We start from the raw sequence: 21,879 nt of genomic DNA on the forward strand, positions 1-21,879 counted from the left end.
CATCCTTTTAGTGCAGCCCTAAAGTGTCTGGCACTCTGGTCCATGCGTGGCGTCTGGCGAGAGCAGTGATAGGCTTACTGCAGTTGTCGTCATAATTTGACATCTATTTGTCCCCAGCTGTCTGGTCCTCGGTGGGGTTCGGCCCCTGACGGAACGCTCAAAGAGTTCATAGCATTGACTGAAGTTCTTTCTTCACAGTCGGCTTGCTTCTGACCTGCTTCCTCCTGCTGTCCTGTAAAGCTCTGGGCAATTTGTAATCCATTCATCCTCATTTCCTAGTGTTTGCCTGCAGGTACACAGCGGGCAAAGCATATTCTAATGACAATGTGTTAAGGAGAGAGGGGAACTCTTTATTTTTAAGGACTACAATATTTACATATCACAATACTATAAAGATAGTTCTATATTTTCTATTGTATGGAAAACTAATATTGACCATGCATTAAAGGAACAGTTTAATGCTTGTAACCAAACAGTGGTCACCATTGACTACGATAAGAGGAAAAATGACAATGATAGTCATAATGAACCCAGAACTGTTCCTTTGAGAAAACTATGTGAAAACTAGAAATGCACTGTTGCATTAGGTTAATGAATACTTCTTTTCATAAAAAAGTGCATACAGTATGAATATATAATTGAAAACCCACTGATGTCTAAATGTTTTCCTGAGCAAATCCATACTGTATGTCAAAAATATGGATTGCTTAGTGCAAATATGTCATTTTTGACTCACAAAGATGTCAGTGTGCCAGAAGCACTGTTGGTGAGAAGTAAATCAATGTCTGTCTACAGTCTTCTGTGGAGCAGGCTATTTCTCAACATAACACTGTTTATATAGACCTCTGTCTGAGGTGCATTGCAGTCAATAGTCTATGGCAGTATCAGTTCCCAACAGAGACGTTTTCAAGTGTTTTTATTTTAAAATTCTACACACCCTCTGCAGTTCCATCTTGAACCCATGAGGGGTTCGTGGCGCTCTGTTTGGGCAACTGGATCTTGTCGGATTTGGCTAAATATAACATGAATCTAGAGAAACGCCAACAGAGTTTAGTTCAAAATACCAAACCGTAAAAGGGGATATGCACTGAATTTAATATTTCGGCATAATGTGAAAGCAAAGCGGACTTCAAACAAGATTAAGACCTGGGTATAAAAGAAATCTGAATGGAATTCCTCACAGGCCGGGCCAAGTTAGTGATTTCGGCTCTGTGTTGAATAAAAGTCACATGCGCCGCTATTGTAAAAGCTATTGGATGTTACTTCTGAAATACATGACACAGTATTAAAACTCTGCATTACTTTGTGAGCAGAATGTCCTTCTGGTTCATGTCTGTTAAGTAAACCATACAGCACATCAAGTTAACCATTGACAAGTGTTGTCTACATTCTTTAGTGTCAGAAAAGGCACACTTAACGAGATTTCGTTCTCATGGCAAACGTACACATTGTTAGACAGAGTCTGCTCCAAGAACAGGATATCCACCAACTGATTCTCCACCCTCTCATGTCTTCAGGAATGTCACGGTCTGATGTTTGGAGTCGTAGGAAACATGCTTTGTTTGCACAGGTAGAAAGATTGAGTGAACGGCTGAATGATCAGAATAAGGTGCGGTGGTCTTGTTGTTCCCCCGTCTCGTCGTCCGAGGTTAATAATTTAGCAGCTGCATTGTGCACTCACATAAAGGTATGGTTAGCTCAAAAATACTGTCATCATTTATTCACCCTTGTGTTGTTCAAAACCTGTATGACTTCTGTGGATTAATATAGATTTTATATATAAAAGAAATATCTTCGTTTGTGTTTTGCAGAAGAAAAAACTAATACGGGTTTGGAATGACAAGAGTATGAATAAATGATGACAGATTTTTTATTTTTGGATGAAATGTCCCTTTTCTTAACCTTTTTAATAATGAAAGGAAAGTATTAAACAACTAAAAACTGTCCAATGTTGATATCAGTAGTAGTGTCATGCAGCAACGCTGAGCTTTATTAACAATGTCATTTATATAGTTAATTTTTAACCAAAGTCAACACGCTTGCCTTTTTCATCTCTTTTTCATTAGAGATAACAAGCTGTAAGACTAAAAGGGTGAATTATTGAATCATCCGTCTGTTATGTGCATGTTGTTTGGCCTCATGGAGCCGAGTACACTGTTGAATGAAGTTTATCACCAAAATGTTTGATCGTGTTCCATTTCCTCCTTATTTCAATTTTCACATTGATTTCTTTGTCTTCCCATTCTTTTCATCTTCTGGCATGCACTTATACACATCAACTTTAGTATATTATATCAGCTGCCCTCCAGTCAAACTGGAAGAAGCTTTCTGCACTACTGTACTGTGGAATATTATTTGATTCTGATCAATTAAAATGGCTTTGATATGTTTCACTGTTCTCTCTCGCAGCTGTTTGCTTAATAAACTTGAATGAAGGCATTTCAAAGCATTGGCTTAAATACAGCAGGTTTTTTAAAATTCTAAATAGCTTTCAAAAGAATTTGTTCTTTGACAGACAAATTTTTTAAGTTTTGGCAATATTACGGTTGATGAATTCTTGCTTTCCTTTAAACAACCTTCATTAGCCTACAGGACACTGTTTTATTACATCTATGACATCAGGACAGCTAGGAGTATACTTTTTAAAACTGCTAGATATAATAATTGTTATTTTTAAAGTAATTATGCTGTTGACTGGTAAGTTTCCAAGTCGTTTGCACACCGAAGCTGTGAAGTTTTTCTAATATGAATGGCACAACAATACGCTTCAGGTGAAGTAAAGCAATCATTAAATCTTTTCTTTTTATAGTAGAGCTGAGCTACATGTCTTGACAGCATTCGTTTTACTGTAATCATTTCAGTCTTTACAACAGGAGCTCGGTTGCGGTGAAGAGCTGCACATGGAAAATATTATTCATGCTGTTTGATGGAGATGCGGGATGATTCACATTTCATTTATTCATGAGAATATACAGTTCACACTTCACATGATCATATTCGCTTTAGAATTTTGTAAAGGCTATAATACCAGATAAAAGTCACAGTACTTTACAATTGTAGTTTATATATATAAAAGGTAGGAGAATTAGAGCACTTTATAAGCCTATAATCCTTATCCTCAACATATTTCATCCCGCTTTAATATTCCTAAACAAGATGTGGCCATTTAACCATATCTGTGTAGTGACAAATGGAATTAGACGTCCTTCCTGGCAACCTTTTAGTCTCACCGCTTGCCTTGCAAGAAATTTGCATATAATCACGCATGGCTGGAATTAGAAAGAAGTTGTGTAGAAGGCGATTCAACTGAATATATTTAAATGCATTAGACCTCAGATTTATTCAAAGGAACGGGAATCATAGAGCTGTCTTCTGTGCATTATCCTTCCCTATAACATGGTGTCAGATGTCCCTTGTGCATTTTACATCATGTTGTAAGTAAACCCTGCTTCTAAAAGTCTGTGCCGGTTTGCTGGTTTCCAAGTTTGAGTCTTCTGTTTGGTTGTTTTAGAGGGGGGTTGTCATTTTTTTAGCTTGTTAAGGTGGGAGACAACTAAGATGAGAAACAACACGGATGCTTCTGGGTCTTTGTTGTGCAACTGGCACCATTTTTATCACAATCGAACTATGATATTATGATGCCTCAGTGAACACGGACATACATTTTAATGTGTTTCAAATTGTGAGCAAAGGCAGATCTTGCTGGTTAAGATGCCCAATTGGTGCAAATCGGCATATATTATGATGACCAGCCATATTTGTCATTTCAGTAAAGTAAGAACAACTGCAACAAACTGCAATTTTCTCAGACTCCTTTTTGCCCCACATGGCTAATATCCTCCATATAGTCGGTCCGGGATGTGCTTGCTCAAGACTTCTGTTCTGTTAATCACTAGCCAAGATCTTTAATACCATATGTTAAGTTGTTCTGGTTGTAACTGGCGATCAGCCTACGCTTTAGTGGACTAAATTGGCTGGGGACATGATTTAGCACATTCTCTAATTGAATTAGTCTGCGCAGTGGTTCAGTTCTGGCTGAACTCTCACCGCTAAAATCAAGGCCAGCTCAATTTGGACTCAATTGCCTTCTGCTTGCTTGGCAATCGGTCTGTAGCTTTTAGGACTAGGAAAAAGCACACGTGCATATAACTTGCTTTACAATTTGACCTTGACGTTTTTTCAGCTTTTAATGTCCATTTATCCCGCATTTTAAATACCCACTACTGCTTATTTTATGGAGTGTAGCGATCATATGATACTTCAGAATGACACAGGAACAGAAGAAAAGTTGTTCTACTATGTCTATAGTTTTGATACATCCGCTGCACACAAGAGACAGCTTGTCTGTGGTTAATAGTGTGTATCTGAACTTTTCCTCAGAGGCCCACCTAAGATGTCACATTAGTTCCCTAGAGTAGATTCATCAGAAATGTTCTTTTGCACAAACTCAATGTTCCCTAGAGATTGTGCAGGTACACATTATCCAGAGAGTATATTCCTGTTAAACATAAACTGGACCAGGTCCAGTCTTATGCTTCAGCGAATTGCCAAGTGTCCTTATTTGTCTACCTTTCTCATTCCCTTTTTAAAGATATTCCAGGGGATGTTTTGAACTTTTCTTAAAGTTCAAAACATAATACATCATAATACAACATAATACATCAACCAAACAGCTTTATGGTATATCTTTTTGGGGAAGAACTTAAGTTTTATGTGCCTGCAAAGACACCATTACTTCAGCCGCAGTGTTCAGCAAACGAAGTGTCAACGCTGTTTCAAAAATTAGTTCACCCAAAAATTCTGACATGAATTACTTGCTATCGAGTTGTTCCAAATTTTAAATTTAATTGTTTGGTTGAACACAGAGAAAGATATTTGGACGAATGCTTGTAAACAAACAGTTCTTTGACCCCATTGACTACCATAGTTACAAAATTACAAAGATAGACAAAAGTGCCCCAGAACTGTCTGATGTCATACACTCTTCAAAATTTTTATTTTGTGTTAAACAAACCTATCAGGGATAGGGTTAACGTAAATCCATGAACTGTTTGGTTATAAGCAATCTTAAACACCATTTTTGAAGAAAAAACAAATATATGTAGTCTGACGTTTGAGAAAATATAAGGGATCACTAGAATTGATAATACTTTTTTACCGAACAGTACTGTAAATGTGTCTTATGGTGTGATATCAAATGAACACATTAAAAACATTAACGTACAAATAGAATAACGCAGCAGTCAGACTAGACTTTGAGCATGAAATAAGTCCGGACTGTGCTGCGAAAATGGGCAGGAGCAGGATGTCCTCCATCTTTTAAATTTCTGTACTGATAGGTCATGCTGTGAAGTTACGATCTTCTATTGGTCTCACAAACTCACGTGACGCAAATTCGCGGGTCTGGGTTCACCAAATTTGAAGTTTGCTGACACAGCGAAATGCTAAATATCTTCGGACGGCTTGTATTTCCGGTCTGCCGGATTCACATGCGTTTGAATGGTAGTCAATGGAGTAAAAAGGCAAGTGTGACCGTGGCATAAGAGAAATGTATCCCTATTGTCAGGTGTTCATTTACATGTAACGTTATTTATTAAATATGAAAACATTGTTTTCCCCATGAATATGTTGCACAAAACAACAACAAAACTTTTATAGTGGTTGCAAAAATAAATTGAACAATTCTGAGAAAAGGCTTCAGTAAAATGGTTTTGAATGGAATCCTTCGACTAATTAAATTTGTCTGTGGAATTACACGATTCAAAACCAGTGTCAAACCACAGGACATGGTTTTCAGTGACAAGATCAAGTCAATTTCCTACACTTTTAGAAATATATGGATGAAATGTATTACCATTTACTAAAAAAGACACTTGTAAAATTTATTTATCAAAAAATGTATACTTTTCTTTTCATTTATAAAAGTTGTAATTTGTTGAATCATGCTTGAGACCGTAAAAGTTGTGTAAAAGTGAAAATGCCATGTCAATTCAACAATCTAAATAGACAGTTTAGACAGTTTCATTGGACGCACGCTTCTGGCCTGAAGTTAAAGGGATAGTTCAGCCAAAAACTCCAATTTGCCGTTTATTTACTCACCCTCAGGCCATCCGAGATGTAGGTGACATTTTTTCTTGAGTAGAACCATAAAGAAGATTGTTTGGTAAATCTGCAGCCCTCTCTGCCTCATATAATGGCAGTCTATGGGGTCCACCTGTCTAAGGGTTCCTAAAGCACATACCAGCATCTGGTACGTTTAGCGCCACCTGCAGAAAGGGAGAGTTGAGGCTGTACAGTATGGCTAATATTATAAAAAATGACGTTCAAAATTATGAAAATATTGAGCGAGTCATATTACGAAACGTCAACATGTCGCCAGGAGCCGCTTTTTGGAATTATGTGCTTTAGGAACTTTTAGAACGGCGGACCCCATAGACTCCCATTATATGAAGCAGAGAGGGCTGCAGATTTACCAAACACTCTTCTTTATGGTTCTACTCAAAAAAAAGTGAGAAGTGGAAGTGAAGTTTTGGACCACATAATGTTCATTTTCGTTGTCGCTGAAACCATCTGCACAGTAGTTTCAATAGACCTGTATCAATCTGATGCATCATATTTTGTGATAGCATTTATTTGACTATACTGTGATGTGATGCTAGGAACACACTTCCGTGTTGCTCACTCAAAAATGTTACAAACCTGCTGGGAAAATACAACACGCTTTTTGTCTTAACTGAAACCAGCGATTAAAAATTTAGTACTTGACAGCCTCAATTACTCATGAAACCCACAATGCAACAGTAATGTAATTTTCGTGAACATGAGGCAGACGTTTTGGTGTTAAGCCAACAATGACAAAAAACATTGTTACTTTTGACTCAGGGGTTTGTAGGTTTAGTGGATCTAGGCTAACTTTGGCTAATTAAAGTTTGATTACATAATTATTTATGAAATGCATGATATTTAAGGTTCTTACCAAATGATCAAATAAAAAGCTTAATGTTTTGTGAATAATCCTGCTGGTGTCCTTTCGTGCCGGATGAAAAGAAAAACAAGCTTTTGTCAGCGACTGTTTCCATTGTAATCACTTGATAATGTCACCAAAAGTACTTATCATCCTAATGTGTTTAAGGCTTCATTAAATCATCAACAAATGTGTACATATGCGATTTGGTTGTATGTGCATAAAGGAAAACAAAAATTTGATGTGCAGATACTTCATTGCCACTTCAACTGGAAAAGGGATTAAGTGTTATGTTTTCACATTCAGTTTCAGTAGAAGATGTTTCGTGTCACACATAAAGCGGGAAGTTTTTTTAGAATGCCAAAAAACTGACGCTCTACCCAACCCTATACTCACAGACAGTTTGCTGAGAGATTGACTGTCCTCAGATCTCCAGCCATTCAAGTTACACTGGGGCCATGGGCCATTACGTCTTCTGCGCCGGGTATCACTTCAAAGGATAGGTGCTGTGCTTAAATGTGCAACCCATCAACACTTGCTCAAGCTGGCTCATTGGGATAGCTGTCACTGGTGTGTGATTTATAATAAATCTGCTTGTGAATTTAAGATCAGTGAGAAGAAATCAAAAGATTCGGGTACATATCTGAATCCTCAGATAAACCATAAATATTCCAACAAAGCTCACTTGCTACCTTTAGCCTTTTTTAGGCAAATTGGGAAGTTGTGATTCCTCGTAAGCAGTAATACTACATTAACATACGCATAACATATATTGATGATGACATCTTTGCATTGGCACTGTGTGTTGGAAGGTTGCTGTCGTCATTTCAAGACTGCCTCAATCAAAGCATCTGTAGAGTTAATGGCTGTGTTTCTATCTTCAGCGCAATAATGTCGTTTTTTATCTCCTCTTACAACTGACTCCTTTTGGCTTCATAGTTCAGTGTTCCCTTAATCTGTCCTGAAGGCTTTTTGGGTGCATGTCTTTGCAGACGCCCTGTTTGAGGACTAGCCTATACTCCAGGGGGTCTCTGTTTGTTTGGGTCTTGCTGGATTAGCTCAGTAAAAAGGCTACATTCACGGAAAGGAGACTTGTTCTTGTCCTGTTGTCTGTTCATTTGACACCCTTTCTAAGTAGTAGGTACCTCAGGCAAGACTGTTAATTCTTCTTAAAGTACTTAAAATACCACAGATATCTTTTGCAGTCATATCTGTTGATACTGTAACATGTCAATTATTGCAGGGATGTTTATTGCAGATGTAATTATTGCAGATAATGTACACATAAGACAGCAGGGCAATTGTAAATGTAAATATCAACCTTAAAATAAAAGGTTTTCGGTATACTGATAAGCCAGATGTAATACCAATATGTAGTTTCTCAGGATAGTTTGCCATAGTCAGTTGAACTGTCACATCTATAACGCTCCATATCCCTCATAAATGGGCACATGAAAATTAAAATCAAAAAACTATTTTGAGGTCTATGAATAGACATCCCTTCTCAATTTGTTGGCTATTATTGGTTCTGGTTTGCGCATTATTATTCACAGAAAAAGTATGTTGTCTTTTAAAACGTGCGTCCTTTTTGGTCACATCCATAGCTCATGAATAAAATAGAAAACTTGTCCATAGACTGATGTTTTTCTGATGTCTGCACTCTATCATCGGGAGTTTAGTTAAATATAAACAGATGACTCAATATGTTTGTAGTAGATACGTTCTCTCAGAATTTATATTTCAAGGTTTGACCTTAAAAGTCACATCCACAACACTGAAACTCCTTAGCTGTAATGTTTCTGATGGACTTGTTGAAACTTGCTGAAGATGTTTAGCTGTTCAGAAAAAGCCTATAAGCTTATGAAACACTATAAAACTCAATGATATTTGAGATATTTGGTGTTCAGGTTTGTCCTTGCAATCTGTAGTAGGGGGTCTCTAACCTGTTTTTATTTTGTCACACTCCAGGTGTAAAACGGTCGAGCCTCTGCTTTTTAATGCTGTGTCCTTTCCATCGCATGCTTCATAAACTGAGAAATGAAGGTGTTTGGCATGCTTTGATTTATGTCTTTGTACCTATCTTCCTATTACAGAACAATACATCATGGAAACCGGACACCTGTCAGGACTGTACCTGCTACAGCGATATTGTCATCTGCCGACCCACTCGCTGTCGAAATCCCCAATGTGACTTTCAGAGGGTAAGACTGAAGTCTTTGCTCACACCCAGGCCATTAGAGCAGGGTTTTAACAGCATCTTGATGAATGAATGAATCTATAGCTTAGCGGAATGAACGGATGGGTGGGTGGGTGTGCAAGCGTGATGAATGAGTAATGGATGGAGGTCTTTTTCCTGCATCATCTCCACTCAATTCCAAGATGCAGTATCCTGAGATAGAAAGATACACGTAACACATGGGAGTTTAATGTTGTTGACATTGGGCACGGGTAATGGCTTTATGTGTTGTCGAGGCATAAAGTTACACTGTAGATATATATGATCTATATAGGAATGCATAGACGAAGCCAACACTGTTAATCCCATATTACCTCATTGCCCGATAACTCAACATTTTCTCTGCATTTTCAAAATATTCTCTTTTTGGGATGCTAATGCATCTCTCTGGATGCTTTCCCAGGGTGAACGCTTGAGAATTCCGCCCGACAAGTGTTGTCCTGAATGTTTCGCATCATCGTCTGGTATATGCCACCATGAGGGAGTGGCGTACGGGGTAAGTGCTCCTCCTAATGATACGACTGAAATGTAAAACACTTAAAGGCCTCATCCTGTCCGTTGGCAGATTTCCCCACTTCTGGTGGGTTAGCCAACACGCTGATTGTCTCGCTTTCGGCACAATAGCGTTCTTGTTTGAGCCCCACTCTTTGCAGACAGAGCGAGCTTCTTTCTTGTCCCAATCACCCCCGCTAAAGAGCCACTTGGTGATCTGTTTGAGATTCCAGCAGTGTAGCTGCCAAGTCAAGTGGCATTTAGTTAGGAAAGCGGGCTGTGTTGGCGTTGAGGTTCGGAACTGTAATTGACATGTGATACACTGGCACAGATTTAAAGATAATGTAGGATAGGTTTCAGGGAATCAGATACCGTATCACTTCCTGCGCTGATGTGTTCTGTAGAGCTCTTATGGTTAATATCAATACTGCACTTCAACCGTGTCTCGATCTGCTGTTCTGACTGTGTGATTCTCTCTCCCACTCCATCAGCATGACAGTCAGTGGAGTAATTCCAAATGTTCGGTGTGCACATGTTCTCATGGGAAGGTGTCCTGTGGGTCACGTGCTTGTGCTCCCCTCAGCTGTGGTAGAGACCAGAGTCCCTTCATCCCAGATGGTGAATGCTGCCCTATATGCGCTCAGAATGGGGGTATGTTGAAACTTCGTCCAAGTGCATTATGGGATACTATGTTATTTAATATTACTGCAATGGCAACTTTTCTGAGTGATTTTTCTCCTCAATCTTTTTATTTATCTTTAATTTTACACTGTCCTTGACTGTACAAATCATACATAATTTCAGTCTTTAGGACATCTTGGTAACACTTTACTATAAGTTGGTATTTGTTAACAATAGTGTAACAAGTTCAAGGAATGAGAAGGAGGCGGAAATCGGCAAACGTTAAAGCAACTTTTAATCAAACAAACAAACAACCAAACGAAAGTAAAGAGCCGACAGCGCCCTCACATTCGACTGCCGGCCATATAAACATAAAAAACATAACATAAAATCCAGGCCTGGTCCCTGTCTCGTCGTACACTCCTGTCGCTCGTCCTTTTATGCTTCCGGTCTTTCTGTGAGAGATGTGAGACCGGTGCAACGTACAACTGACAGTCATTATCACTCCCGCCTTGCTTGTCACAAATAGTAAATGTATTAACTAAAATGAACAAACAATGAACATTATTGTTTTCAGCATGAATTATTTCTTGTTAATGACAATACAATTCATGGTGCATCAACTAATGTTAACACTTATAAAATGTTTTAGTAAATTATGAAATTAACATGAACTAAGATGAATTAATGCTAGTATTGTTTACGGTTAGTTCATTCTAGCGAATGCAATAACAAATTGTTACCAAATAGAACTGTATTGTAAAGTGTTACCAAAATCTTTAAAACTGTTATATCAAAATGATGATCAAACTTTTTTTGTTGTTTTTATAGAAAAACTTTTAATAAAATGTATTAATTTGTCCTTTTTTTGTCATTTATTATTACTAGAATATACACTAGACATTATATTTATATTTAAGGGTTTGAAAGTGGTTGAAACTTTCTTGTTTAATGAAGATTTGTGTAGATGAGTCATTAGCTTTCCCTTTTAAATGAAAAATTGTCTTTTTGCCAAGTTTCAAAGAACAGTATCATACAGATGGCCTCAAAGCTTAGTAGAGATGGCCTGAAAGCAATAAAAATGCTCATTTGATTTTGTGGTGTTTTTAACTTGTGACATCAATAGCTTTTAAATGGCACGTTTACCTCAGATCCAGCTTTCTTTGTTGTATGTTTTGCTGACAGAATTTTAAGGGATTTTATTCACAAGCTTTTTTTCACAAGCTTTATTCTCTCTCTCTATCTTGCACATATTGCTTTATAGACTCTTGTTCCTGGGAAGGTCATGAGTACAGAGATGGTGTGGAATGGACACCCAGCCCATGTTCAAAGTGTCGGTGTAGAAACGGACTTACTGAATGTTTGGTTGCAGAGTGTCAGCCTGTTACATGCAAAACGGTCAGTAACCACCCTGAAAAGTCTCAGTTGTGCTTCATGTTTTTATTCTGCATCTCCGAGGTCATGGGTGCCATTCCCAGGGAATCACCATAAAAATGCTTGTTTATGACTGTAAATAGCTTTGGAAAAAATTGTCAGCCAAATGCAAAGATGCATTGAATGTTTTCAAAGTGAAGTCTAAACACAGCACTCATTCTGTGATTTGAATGTAGAATGAGAATCTGGTGGTCCAACCAGGGCACTGCTGTCCTGTATGTGAGCCGAATTCCTGCATGGAAGCTGGGATTGAGTATAAGGTAAGAATTATGAATTATGCACGGTATATATAAAGAACAAGGTGTATTATGAAAAAAAAGAAAAGAAAGGGAAACCATTGGAGAGGGAAAGCGAGAGTAGATGTTCAATAGTTCAGCATTCATGCTTTAGCAGACGGATTGAGGATCAAGCTGTGTGTCTTGGGAGAGTTCGGCGTATGCGCTTATCCACATCGCTTCTGTCATGCTGTTTTTCTCTCTTCAGCTTGTATTATATCTTCATCTCTTCCTCCCTGTGTTTTTCACAGACAAGAAAAATGATTCCATCAGATTGGCTATTCGTCTATCTGCTCTCTCTCTCTCTCTCTCTCTCTCTCTCTTTAAGTGATGAAGTGGCACCAAGACTGTCTTTCTCATGCACAGTTTTATAAACATTGTACAATATTTTAACATGACATATTCAGAAATTATTGTATCCCAATAGTCCTTAAAGTGATAGTTCACCAAAAAATTTAAATTCTGTCATCATTTTTCACAACCTCATGTCATTTCAAACCTTTATGATTTTCTTTCATAGACCATAAAGATGATATTTTGAAGAATTGGTACCCAAACAGCACTAACCCCCATTAACTTCCATTGATTGGACACAAACCCCATTCAATTGAATGGGAGCCAGTTAACAACATTCTTCAAAATATCTTCTTTTATGTTCTGTGTAAGACATACAGGTTTGAAACCTTTTTGGGTGAACTATCACTTTAATACAGTATGTGGTAACATTCAGTGTTTATACGCCTCTATAGGGGGACATAATCTTTCAAGGCTCTCTCTTCAGCATGAGTCAATTAGTACTCCTTCTCTCTTTAAGTGCTCTCACCAATAATATCTCAGTCAACAAAATACGGCTGTTTGATCGTGTGATAGTAAAGAAAAAGTTTATACAACTAGACAGTCACCAGACTCATTATTTCCTATTTCTTTTTTGTTTACTGAAACAATGGCTGAATTTGTCATGCATTTCTCATTTATTATTATGAATTATGTTTGGTATGTTTTCTACTGCTGAGAGTTGCCTTAAACTTTAAAAAGAGTTTTAATTGCCTCAGGGTTTGTGTTTTTCTTTGTAATTAGTTATACAAAGATTTTTTGCTTATACAGTACATACAGTGATGATAAATACAAGCTCCCAGAAGCCATGGTGAACATACATCTGCATTGCTGTCTATTTTTTATAACAACAGTTTAACTTTAAGTTAAACTGAGAAACTACACTATTATTGACCATTATACAGCCATTTTGCTGTATTATCAGAGGGCTATTATGACATATATGACTATAGGCCCACACGTTTGTGCAAAATCTGATGACCAATTGTTTTTTCAGTGTTGTCTGAGCAAGAAAAATGGATGAAGGAGTTACTATCACTTACTATGTACTACTATAACTTATGATTATGCAAAATAAAATACGGTGTTTGTGTCTTCTTAGTATGGTGAACAATGGAAGAAAGGAAGCTGTACCACATGTGTGTGTGATGGAGGTCTGTCTCGCTGTCACACAGAAAAGTGTCCTCCTCTTCACTGTGACAAGGTCAGTAAAATCCATAACACTTCATATTAGTTACTTTACCAGCAGGTCACTGAGAAGATCACAGAAAGCAGAAGAGCTGTTGGGGAACTGAATAGTGTCTTTACCATAAAATGCAAATTTGCTTTGATACTTACTGTATGCCTGACAGAGAGAGCAAAAAAGGATTGTTTGCGCATGTATTTCGCATCGCTCAGTTGCTCCCGGTTATGTGCAATCCTCCTGGAGTATTTTACTTTAATGCAGTATTCATGATGTTATATAACTGTGCTTTAGAACAATACTCAACAAGAACAAATAGACATTTAATTTTTATGACTTACCTTATATGGGTGAATGCTTAGGAGCTATAGACACTGTGAAATCAAAGTTTTCTCAGAACTTTAGGCCATTTTTTTGTCTTGAGGCCATTTATTACAACAATGTAATCTAAACATTGACTGCTGTACAATACACATTTTAATTAAACCATTGATTGACATCTTGCACTACACTGATTTGTTTTAATCAAATGCTTGTTATAATGTGAATATGTTGAACATCTAATACCACCTAGAAACAAGTTTGTGGCTGTGACATAATTTAAAACCTTTTGGCTATTAAAGAAAAGAATGAACCCTTTGATAAAACCTACTAAAACTCCTCCTTGAAAGAGAAAGATTTACTCAAGAGAGAAAACAATTTCATGGTTTAAAAAAAAAAAAATCCAGGTTAAGTACAAATGAATCCACTGTAGCTGTGATGAGCTTTTATGTTTATTTTGACTCTGTAGACTTACTCATTAGATTAATGTTCATTTAAATAAATGTGTTCTCCTTAGGGTCAGATAAAGGTCAAGCGAGTCGGCCAGTGCTGTGAAGTGTGTGTCGCATCTAAAGACAGCTGTCGCTATGAAGGTGTCATCCGTTACCATGGCGATATGTGGAACGGCACAGGTTGCGAGTTCTGCATGTGCGAACGGGGTCAGGTCCTGTGCCAACGGGTGGAGTGTGCCAGACAGGAGTGCCCGCAGGTATGTGCCCAATTTTCGAATATTTTTTAAACATATTTTGATGCAAACTCATCAACAGAGCCACATGCCTAAATAAGACATTGATCATTAAAAGCCATCAGATCAACTAGGGGGCTATATACCGACATGGAATGATGAATGATAACTACCGAATCAAAGTATTTCATGCTGCTTCATTAATCAAAACTAAAATTGAAAGGTTTATCAGGCTGGTGATTTATTGCTTTTTAAATGTACTTTTAACCGGAATCCATGAAAGTCATTCGAAAGGTTATTCTTTAGAGAGGTACAGAGTACAATAAGTGTTACCTCTTAAAGGTCCAATATGTCTTATTTTGGAGGATCTATGGATAGAAATGCAATATAATATACATAACTATGTGTGTATAAAGACCTCACATAATGAAGCGTTATGTTTTTATTACCTTAGAAGAGGCTATTTCTATCTACATACAACACGGGTCCCCTTTCATGAATTTTTTCTTGTTGTTTCTACAGTAGCCCTAAACGGACAAACTGTTCTAAAGAGTGCGTGAATATGTTATCTCCTTCGGCAAATAAACGAAAACGTGATGACATCTTAGTCCTGTGTCAGCCACCGTAGTGCTTTGAGCTGTTGGTTGCAATTCGCAACCTCACCACTAGATGCCGCTAAAACCTTTACATTGCTCCTTTAATACTGACTAATTGTAAATCATCCAAACATTTTTTTTTTAATATGAAAGCAGCGTTTTGAAGGCCTTGCTTTAATAAAAACGAGAGCTAATGAAGCATCTGATTTAACAACACAGAAAACATCACAGCCTTCGTTTTGAAAACATTGATCAAATCTTTTGTTCTTCCATATTTCACTGACATTTGCTCATTTGCCTGTAGACCGCCATGAGCTTATGTAAGACAGTTTGATTACTCAAAGAAACAACCGAATATTCTCCCATGAACTATCTATAGCCGGCCCACTGTAAAAAGCCTCAGAGATAGAAATGGAAATTCGAGTTTTGTGGCTCCGTGTCAGACAGCTAATCATTCCCTTAGGAATGTTCACGCTGAAATGAAATGAGCTCAAACTTCACACCTTGTTTTAGGGAAAAAAGCTGGTCCAGTTGTCGGGAAAGTGCTGCCCCGAGTGTAAATCAACCACTAGCTTCTGCTCATACTTACTACCAGACCAAAAGGTATGAACTTGTTTACTTTGATGAACTTATTAACTATTTTGATTTAACTGATTCTATGACTAGTGCTTTTGTTAACGTATGATACTTGTACACATTTTACATGTGAACACCGATGTTTAACACAAGTAATTTTCAAAAGAAAACAATTAAATAAGCAAATCGGTCACTCAATAAATCACCTTTGACTTTTTTCTTAGGGGCAGAATACAAAAGTCAAGAGCTTCAGACATCTGGCTGTAAGTAAACATCCTTTGTTTTATATTAATGAATAAATCCAGAATTTCTGGTTAGCAAACATGCTTTTTTTTGTATTAAAATGTTTTTATATTTTCTGGTTTGTGTTCGCTGATCTCAGGATTTAGAGAGTGTCAGAGAGGGGCCGTGTCGTGAATGCCAGTGTCAGGACGGTCACTTGACCTGTTACCAGCGCTCTTGTCCCACCTGTGCATTGGGAACTTTGACTATACCTCGCCATGAGCAGTGCTGTCCTGATTGCAATTTAGGTAATACCAGCATCTGTTATTCATTGTATGGGTGGCAACGAAATAAAATAAAATCAAAAAGGATTTTTATATTAGGATGCATATATTTAAACTGGATTGCATAAACAATTGAGGATTCCCAGTGTAACAGAATTCCATTGTGTCATATACACACAGTAAAATACCTTTCAAATCATTTTGAAAATTTGGTCCTCCAGGGAACACTTCCTTAGCCATAACGACAAAACATTGTTAAGCTCAGCGGTAGACAGATGAGAGCTATAGTATTAGGTATTCTGGTTAGATAACAATGTTATTTAGCTCAGTGACCCTCATGAGATCGTGCCGTGCTCTCTATATACTCAATTTCCCTGCTGACTTCCAAAGAGGCTGGAGAAAGAGAACATGCTTCTCTCTCTCTCCCTCCCTCATCAAAGTCCATAGAGAAATATAAGTATACATTGATTATTACAACATGTGAATGTTGGGTTGTATGTGTGTGGGTTGATAGGATCTCCATGTTTATAAGAATATGCTAATGTACCCTTTAAGTACAGCAGTCAAATCTTCTTCAGGCAGGCAGCTGGGTGTCTTATAGTGGTGGGAATCAAATCAGTAGGGGGCTGGTGATATCGATATTTGTCCCACGATTCAAATACAAGAGATATTTTATTTAGTGGGTTATTTCAAACAGATCTATATTACAATCTTTACTCGCTTGTTTTATTTGCATCAGAGTTCAGTGCTTTGTGCGGTTATATTCTTAGCAGGTTTCAGGTTTGGATTTGGTTGAATGAATAAGTAAGTGTGAGTTGACCTGATGCTACAGTATTATTTGCCTTTTTGCTATATCGCAGACTTATTGTACATTCAATATCCTCATGTGAAAACCAAATACTCCTTGCTGTGAGAATATCTATAAGGTTTTCTGATCTAAAATATCTCAGTTCTTCAAAAAAATCACTTCCTCCACTGCAAAAAAAGCTAAGGGTTCAAAACAGATTTTTTCAATAAGGGAAGGAAACTGTACAGTATGTGTTGATATCGTGACAATATTTCAAGCTTTTGCTAACCAAAGACCGTGTGTCAGGCATTTAAGCAAAATCCCAGTCAAAAAAACATACACTTCTAGGGGTCGGAACCGGAAATGATAACTCGCTTTCGGTTTTTCGTTGGGATAATTAATTTGCATGATCGTTCCCTAAGGAGTTGACGCAATTATTTGACTTTGGATTGGTGTTTGTTATAAAAATATTATAGCAACCAAGATAGATTAAATAGATTTGGCCACACTGTCTGAATAAACCAATCTGGTTACATTTCGAACAAAATAACATTGTGTCGTTTGTGTGCAGTGTTAACAAAGCCTTTCCTCTTATTCTCTGCTGTACTGTATGTGTGTCTACAGCCGTCCAGTGTCACCAGGATTGTTTAACATGTTCTGGCACACCAGATCATTGTGACAGTTGTAAGAACCCTTCTGCCCTGCTGATGAATGGACGCTGTGTGCAGTACTGTCCCCAAGGCTTTTTCGCTCAGGGCAAAGTTTGTGCAGGTATGAAAATGAATACTTATTCTTCCTTTTCCATAACTTCTGAGTTGGTACTGTAGCCCTGTTGGAGAAAGCATATAAAGCATATTATGTGCACTCCAGATGCAAAGGCCGTTACAGATGGTAGGTTTCTTAATTTTACCAGCTCATAAAATAATAAGCTAATTTTTCTGAAATATGAATGCAGGATCCCATGTATTCTCAATGGAAAAGGCAAATTTCAGAATGCATTGTAAATAGCTTGGTGAGAAATAAGCTCAGATGGTAGAATACGCCAGAGAAATGTTGACTATAAATGCTTGATTAAATATATAATATATATATTTATGTATTATCAACACTTATATACAGTATAAACAGTGCCTTGAACAAAAAAAATGCATATTGTTATGTTGCTACCTTATCTTGAACATAACATAACACTACATGATACTAACATACACTTCATGCAAAACAATGACAAAACCAAAAAATTGGTTTGTGACAACTTTGCAAATTTATAAAAAAATAAAAACTGAAATAAGTACATAGCACAAGTATTCATATCCTTTACTGGGACACTTGAAATTTAGCTCAGAAGCATCAGTTTTGCTTTGGAGAGTCACATATATCTCAATAAAAAGTTCAACAGCCTAATATGCATATCAAAGTAAAAACCAAGACATGAGATTAAAAGAACTGCCAATAGAGCTCTGAGACAGGAATGTATCAAGACACAGATCTGGGGAAGACTCCTGAAAAAAATCTGCTGTATTGAAGTTTGACAGAAGCATCCAGCCTCCAATAATCCTGAAGAAAGAGGTTTGGAACCACCAGATCTCTTACTTGAGCTGACCTCCTGTCCAAACTGAGCCACCAATGGGGAAGGGTCTTGGTTAGAGCGGTGACCAAGAAGCTGATGATTTGGTTGAACTCCATGATCAAATATGGAGATGGGAGAAACTTGCAGAAGGGCAAACATCACTGCAACGCTCCTCCAATCTGGGCTTTATGGCCGAGTGGTCAGACTCAAGCCTTTGCTCAGTGAAGACAAGTTAAAACGTACTTCAACAAATCTTTCAAACTGTCAGAAACAAGATTCTCTGGTCTGATGAATCTCAGTTTCATGCATCATGTGTGGAGAAAACCAGGCACTGCTCAACACCTGCACAATACCATCTCAACAGTAAATTGTGTTGGAAACAGCATCATGATGTGAGGGTGTTTTTCAGCTGCAGGGACTGGGGCATTTGTCAGAGTAGAAGAAAAGCTCAAAGGCACAGTATACATAGATATTGATCATGAAAACCTAGCCAAGAACATTCAGAACCTCAGACAGGGCAGAAGGTTCATTCTACAACATGACAATAATACTATGCACACTGCTAAAACAAGCATGGCTAATGGACTCCGTCTACATCCTCGAGTGGCCCAACTAGTGCTTGTGCTTGAACCCAACTGAACATCTCTGAAGAAACCTGAAAATGTCTGTCTAATGATGATCTCCATCCAACCTGTCAGAGTTTGAGAGGATCTGAGGAGAAGAATGACAGAAAATTGCCAAATGCAGATGTGTATAGCTTGTCACATCATACCCAAAAAAATTTGATTCTGTAAAGGTGCTTTAACCATCTTCTACATTAAGGGTATGAATATTTATTCAAACGTTTTTTTCGTTTGAACAAACACTCCCTTTTCGCTCTTGTTTGACTCTTGGTATTTTTGCACCATGGTATTTAAATCCTCTGCACATTTGGTGCTTTAACTTGCCATCCAGGTAGCTATGGATGTGTATCCGAATATCCAATCCTATGGCTTGGTGTATGTGTATGTACATGCACATAATTCTTATTTGTGTAACAGTCATTTTAACAAGTCAAAACACATACTGGAATTCCCCCTCTTATTAGAGGGCTAGTGGTGCTTCCACAGGATTAAAGCATCATTTGACAAATCTCGTGTCTAACCAAACAAAACTCTTCTCTTTAATATTTGTTTCTATTATTGAAAAAAATATTAAACACACTTTTTAAAAATGTCAACGTTATGGATAACACGAAGTGCAACATGACTTGTATCTTGTTAGAAATAAATAAGATATACATATACTACGTATACTTCTCGTCCTTGTGTTTTAATTATGCTTTCACAAACTGTCTCCCCCCTAACCTTTATCCCATTTCCTGTATTCTTCCTACCAGCCTGTCAGCCGTCCTGTGCCACCTGTGAGAATGACTTTGAATGCACAGCGTGTGGTGGGTCTTTTCTCTTCAGTGGCAGGCAATGTGTGACCACCTGTGAGGGAGGTCTTTTCCAGGACCACACACGCTGTCTCCGTAAGTCACTTTTATTGTTTTGGCTTTATACTCTTTACTTCTGTACTTTTATAATTTAAGCTCTAAGAAGGCACATTTCCTCTTTGCTAATAAACTCATATTTCACCTGTACCCGCTGTTCATTTATTCACTGCATAGGAATTAACTTAAAGATACGGTAACCTGGTCTTGACAAGCTTTCTGACTGTAGCAATTTATTCTGGAAAGTCTCACGCGTTGGTGACTTGTTAACTGATCTGGTACTGTGAAACTGAGAGTACTGACTGTGCAATTACACCGGTCTCCAATCTCATTCAATTTCACACTTTAATAAACCCCTGCCATAGATTGAGCTTTAATGTTCTTAAAGAGACAAGATGGAGAAGGAATATCCCGCTTAGGTTGAACCCATTATGGTGGATTTAGCGAAACTGAGCCCTACCAAGGGATTGAATATGGAACGTTTTTATTGTTTTGGTGTCATAACCATTCATCCTCTTGTTTTTCTCCCTTAGCTAAGTGCAAATGTTAATCTGCAAAAAGGGACTTTGCTTTACTGTTAAATCAAAGCAAATTTCTTTCTTTCCTTTCTTTGTTTTTCATGCTTGCACAAAGCCATGTGAAACTTTCAAGAGTTTTGCAGACAGATAAACAAAAGTCTGCTGTCCATCATTTTTCAAGCATGCCAACGTTATCCAAACCCAATAAATATGGTTACCAACCTCTCTTGTTCACACTCTCTTGTTGGCTGTCAAAATATTTTGGTACTCTTCCAGCTTCTCAAAGTTTCGGGCCAGCTTGGTGCCAGTTTGTGTGTGTGTGCGGAGACAGGCCGTGTAAATGGTGAATGCTTGTTCCACCCTGGGCACTGTGCCCAGAATTAGTTTAATCCTGAGCTCCACACTCACACAAAGAAAGAAAGAAGACGTCTTCTGACATATTCATACATCCTTCTTTAATAATATATATATTTTTCAATTTTTATTGTATTTGTACTCATAATCTGGAGGACTGGATTACCACGTGAGAAAACATTAGAGCTAGTTTTTATTTTCCTTTATTTTTATGAAAATTTAAGATGTTTACAGAAACATGTACTCAGTGTTGCTTGCTAAGTTTAGCCCTACCATTATATTGGACACCCAGTGTTAGAGACATGGTGTTATTTTTATAGTGTTAAAGACATGAATGACACCTCAAAGGTTGTTGAGCAGAGGTGTGTGTTTTTTAACAACAATCCACCACGCCCATAAACTTTATGCCTGTGAGTTTTGCATTGACAAGACGTTTCATACAAACACATTCAGCCTGTTTGTTACTCTGATTATAAATAAATAAAAAACTTTAGTGCCAAAATAAAGTAAAAATGACGATGTAATGTATGACTCTTTGTTTAATGTAACAACATATACAAAATATGTTTTTTTCTAAATATTGTTTATTCTTCAAATAGTCCTCAGAGTCCCGGAGACCTCTCTTTCTCTATCTCTATCTCTCCCTCTCTCTGTCCCTTTATGATGATAATATTTTAGTAGTAAAGTGAAATATTTGAGTGGAACGGGTTAGTAATTTTGCTGAGATTGAGTGCGCCTCTTTCTAAAGGTTAATTATACTTTAAGTTTACGTTCACCCAAAATCCAATCGAGCACCAATCCTTTCGAATTGAGCTATGAAATTCATGGTCAGAAATAAATAAAGATGTAATTCTCAGGATGGCTTTGTGTTTGGTGCTTAAGCTTTAGATCTCAGCATACTATCTTAAGGCACTCGGTTAGATACACAGAAGCCTATGTGAAGTGGTTTTTTTG

At 37.5% G+C, this 21,879-nt stretch overlaps 1 protein-coding gene across 4 annotated transcripts in view; it reads left to right on the forward strand.

Moving 5' to 3' along the window:
* The window catches only part of LOC130419762 (extracellular matrix organizing protein FRAS1-like), a 107,508-nt gene that overhangs the window by 29,057 nt on the left and 56,572 nt on the right, over positions 1 to 21,879 (forward strand). For 3 of the 4 annotated variants that reach the window (XM_056746726.1, XM_056746725.1, XM_056746727.1), the window contains 12 exons: positions 9,058 to 9,165; positions 9,604 to 9,696; positions 10,184 to 10,343; positions 11,578 to 11,711; positions 11,924 to 12,007; positions 13,458 to 13,559; positions 14,377 to 14,568; positions 15,654 to 15,743; positions 15,941 to 15,979; positions 16,099 to 16,246; positions 17,634 to 17,780; positions 19,958 to 20,092. In XM_056746726.1, the coding sequence (XP_056602704.1) occupies positions 9,058 to 9,165; positions 9,604 to 9,696; positions 10,184 to 10,343; positions 11,578 to 11,711; positions 11,924 to 12,007; positions 13,458 to 13,559; positions 14,377 to 14,568; positions 15,654 to 15,743; positions 15,941 to 15,979; positions 16,099 to 16,246; positions 17,634 to 17,780; positions 19,958 to 20,092 (1,432 nt within the window). Of the gene's footprint in view, positions 1 to 1,472; positions 1,571 to 9,057; positions 9,166 to 9,603; positions 9,697 to 10,183; positions 10,344 to 11,577; positions 11,712 to 11,923; positions 12,008 to 13,457; positions 13,560 to 14,376; positions 14,569 to 15,653; positions 15,744 to 15,940; positions 15,980 to 16,098; positions 16,247 to 17,633; positions 17,781 to 19,957; positions 20,093 to 21,879 lie in introns of those variants that run through there. The other variant, XM_056746728.1, reaches the window with a different exon arrangement.

This window comes from Triplophysa dalaica, chromosome 4, assembly GCF_015846415.1.
Source record: "Triplophysa dalaica isolate WHDGS20190420 chromosome 4, ASM1584641v1, whole genome shotgun sequence".
Taxonomy (NCBI): Eukaryota; Metazoa; Chordata; class Actinopteri; order Cypriniformes; family Nemacheilidae; genus Triplophysa; species Triplophysa dalaica.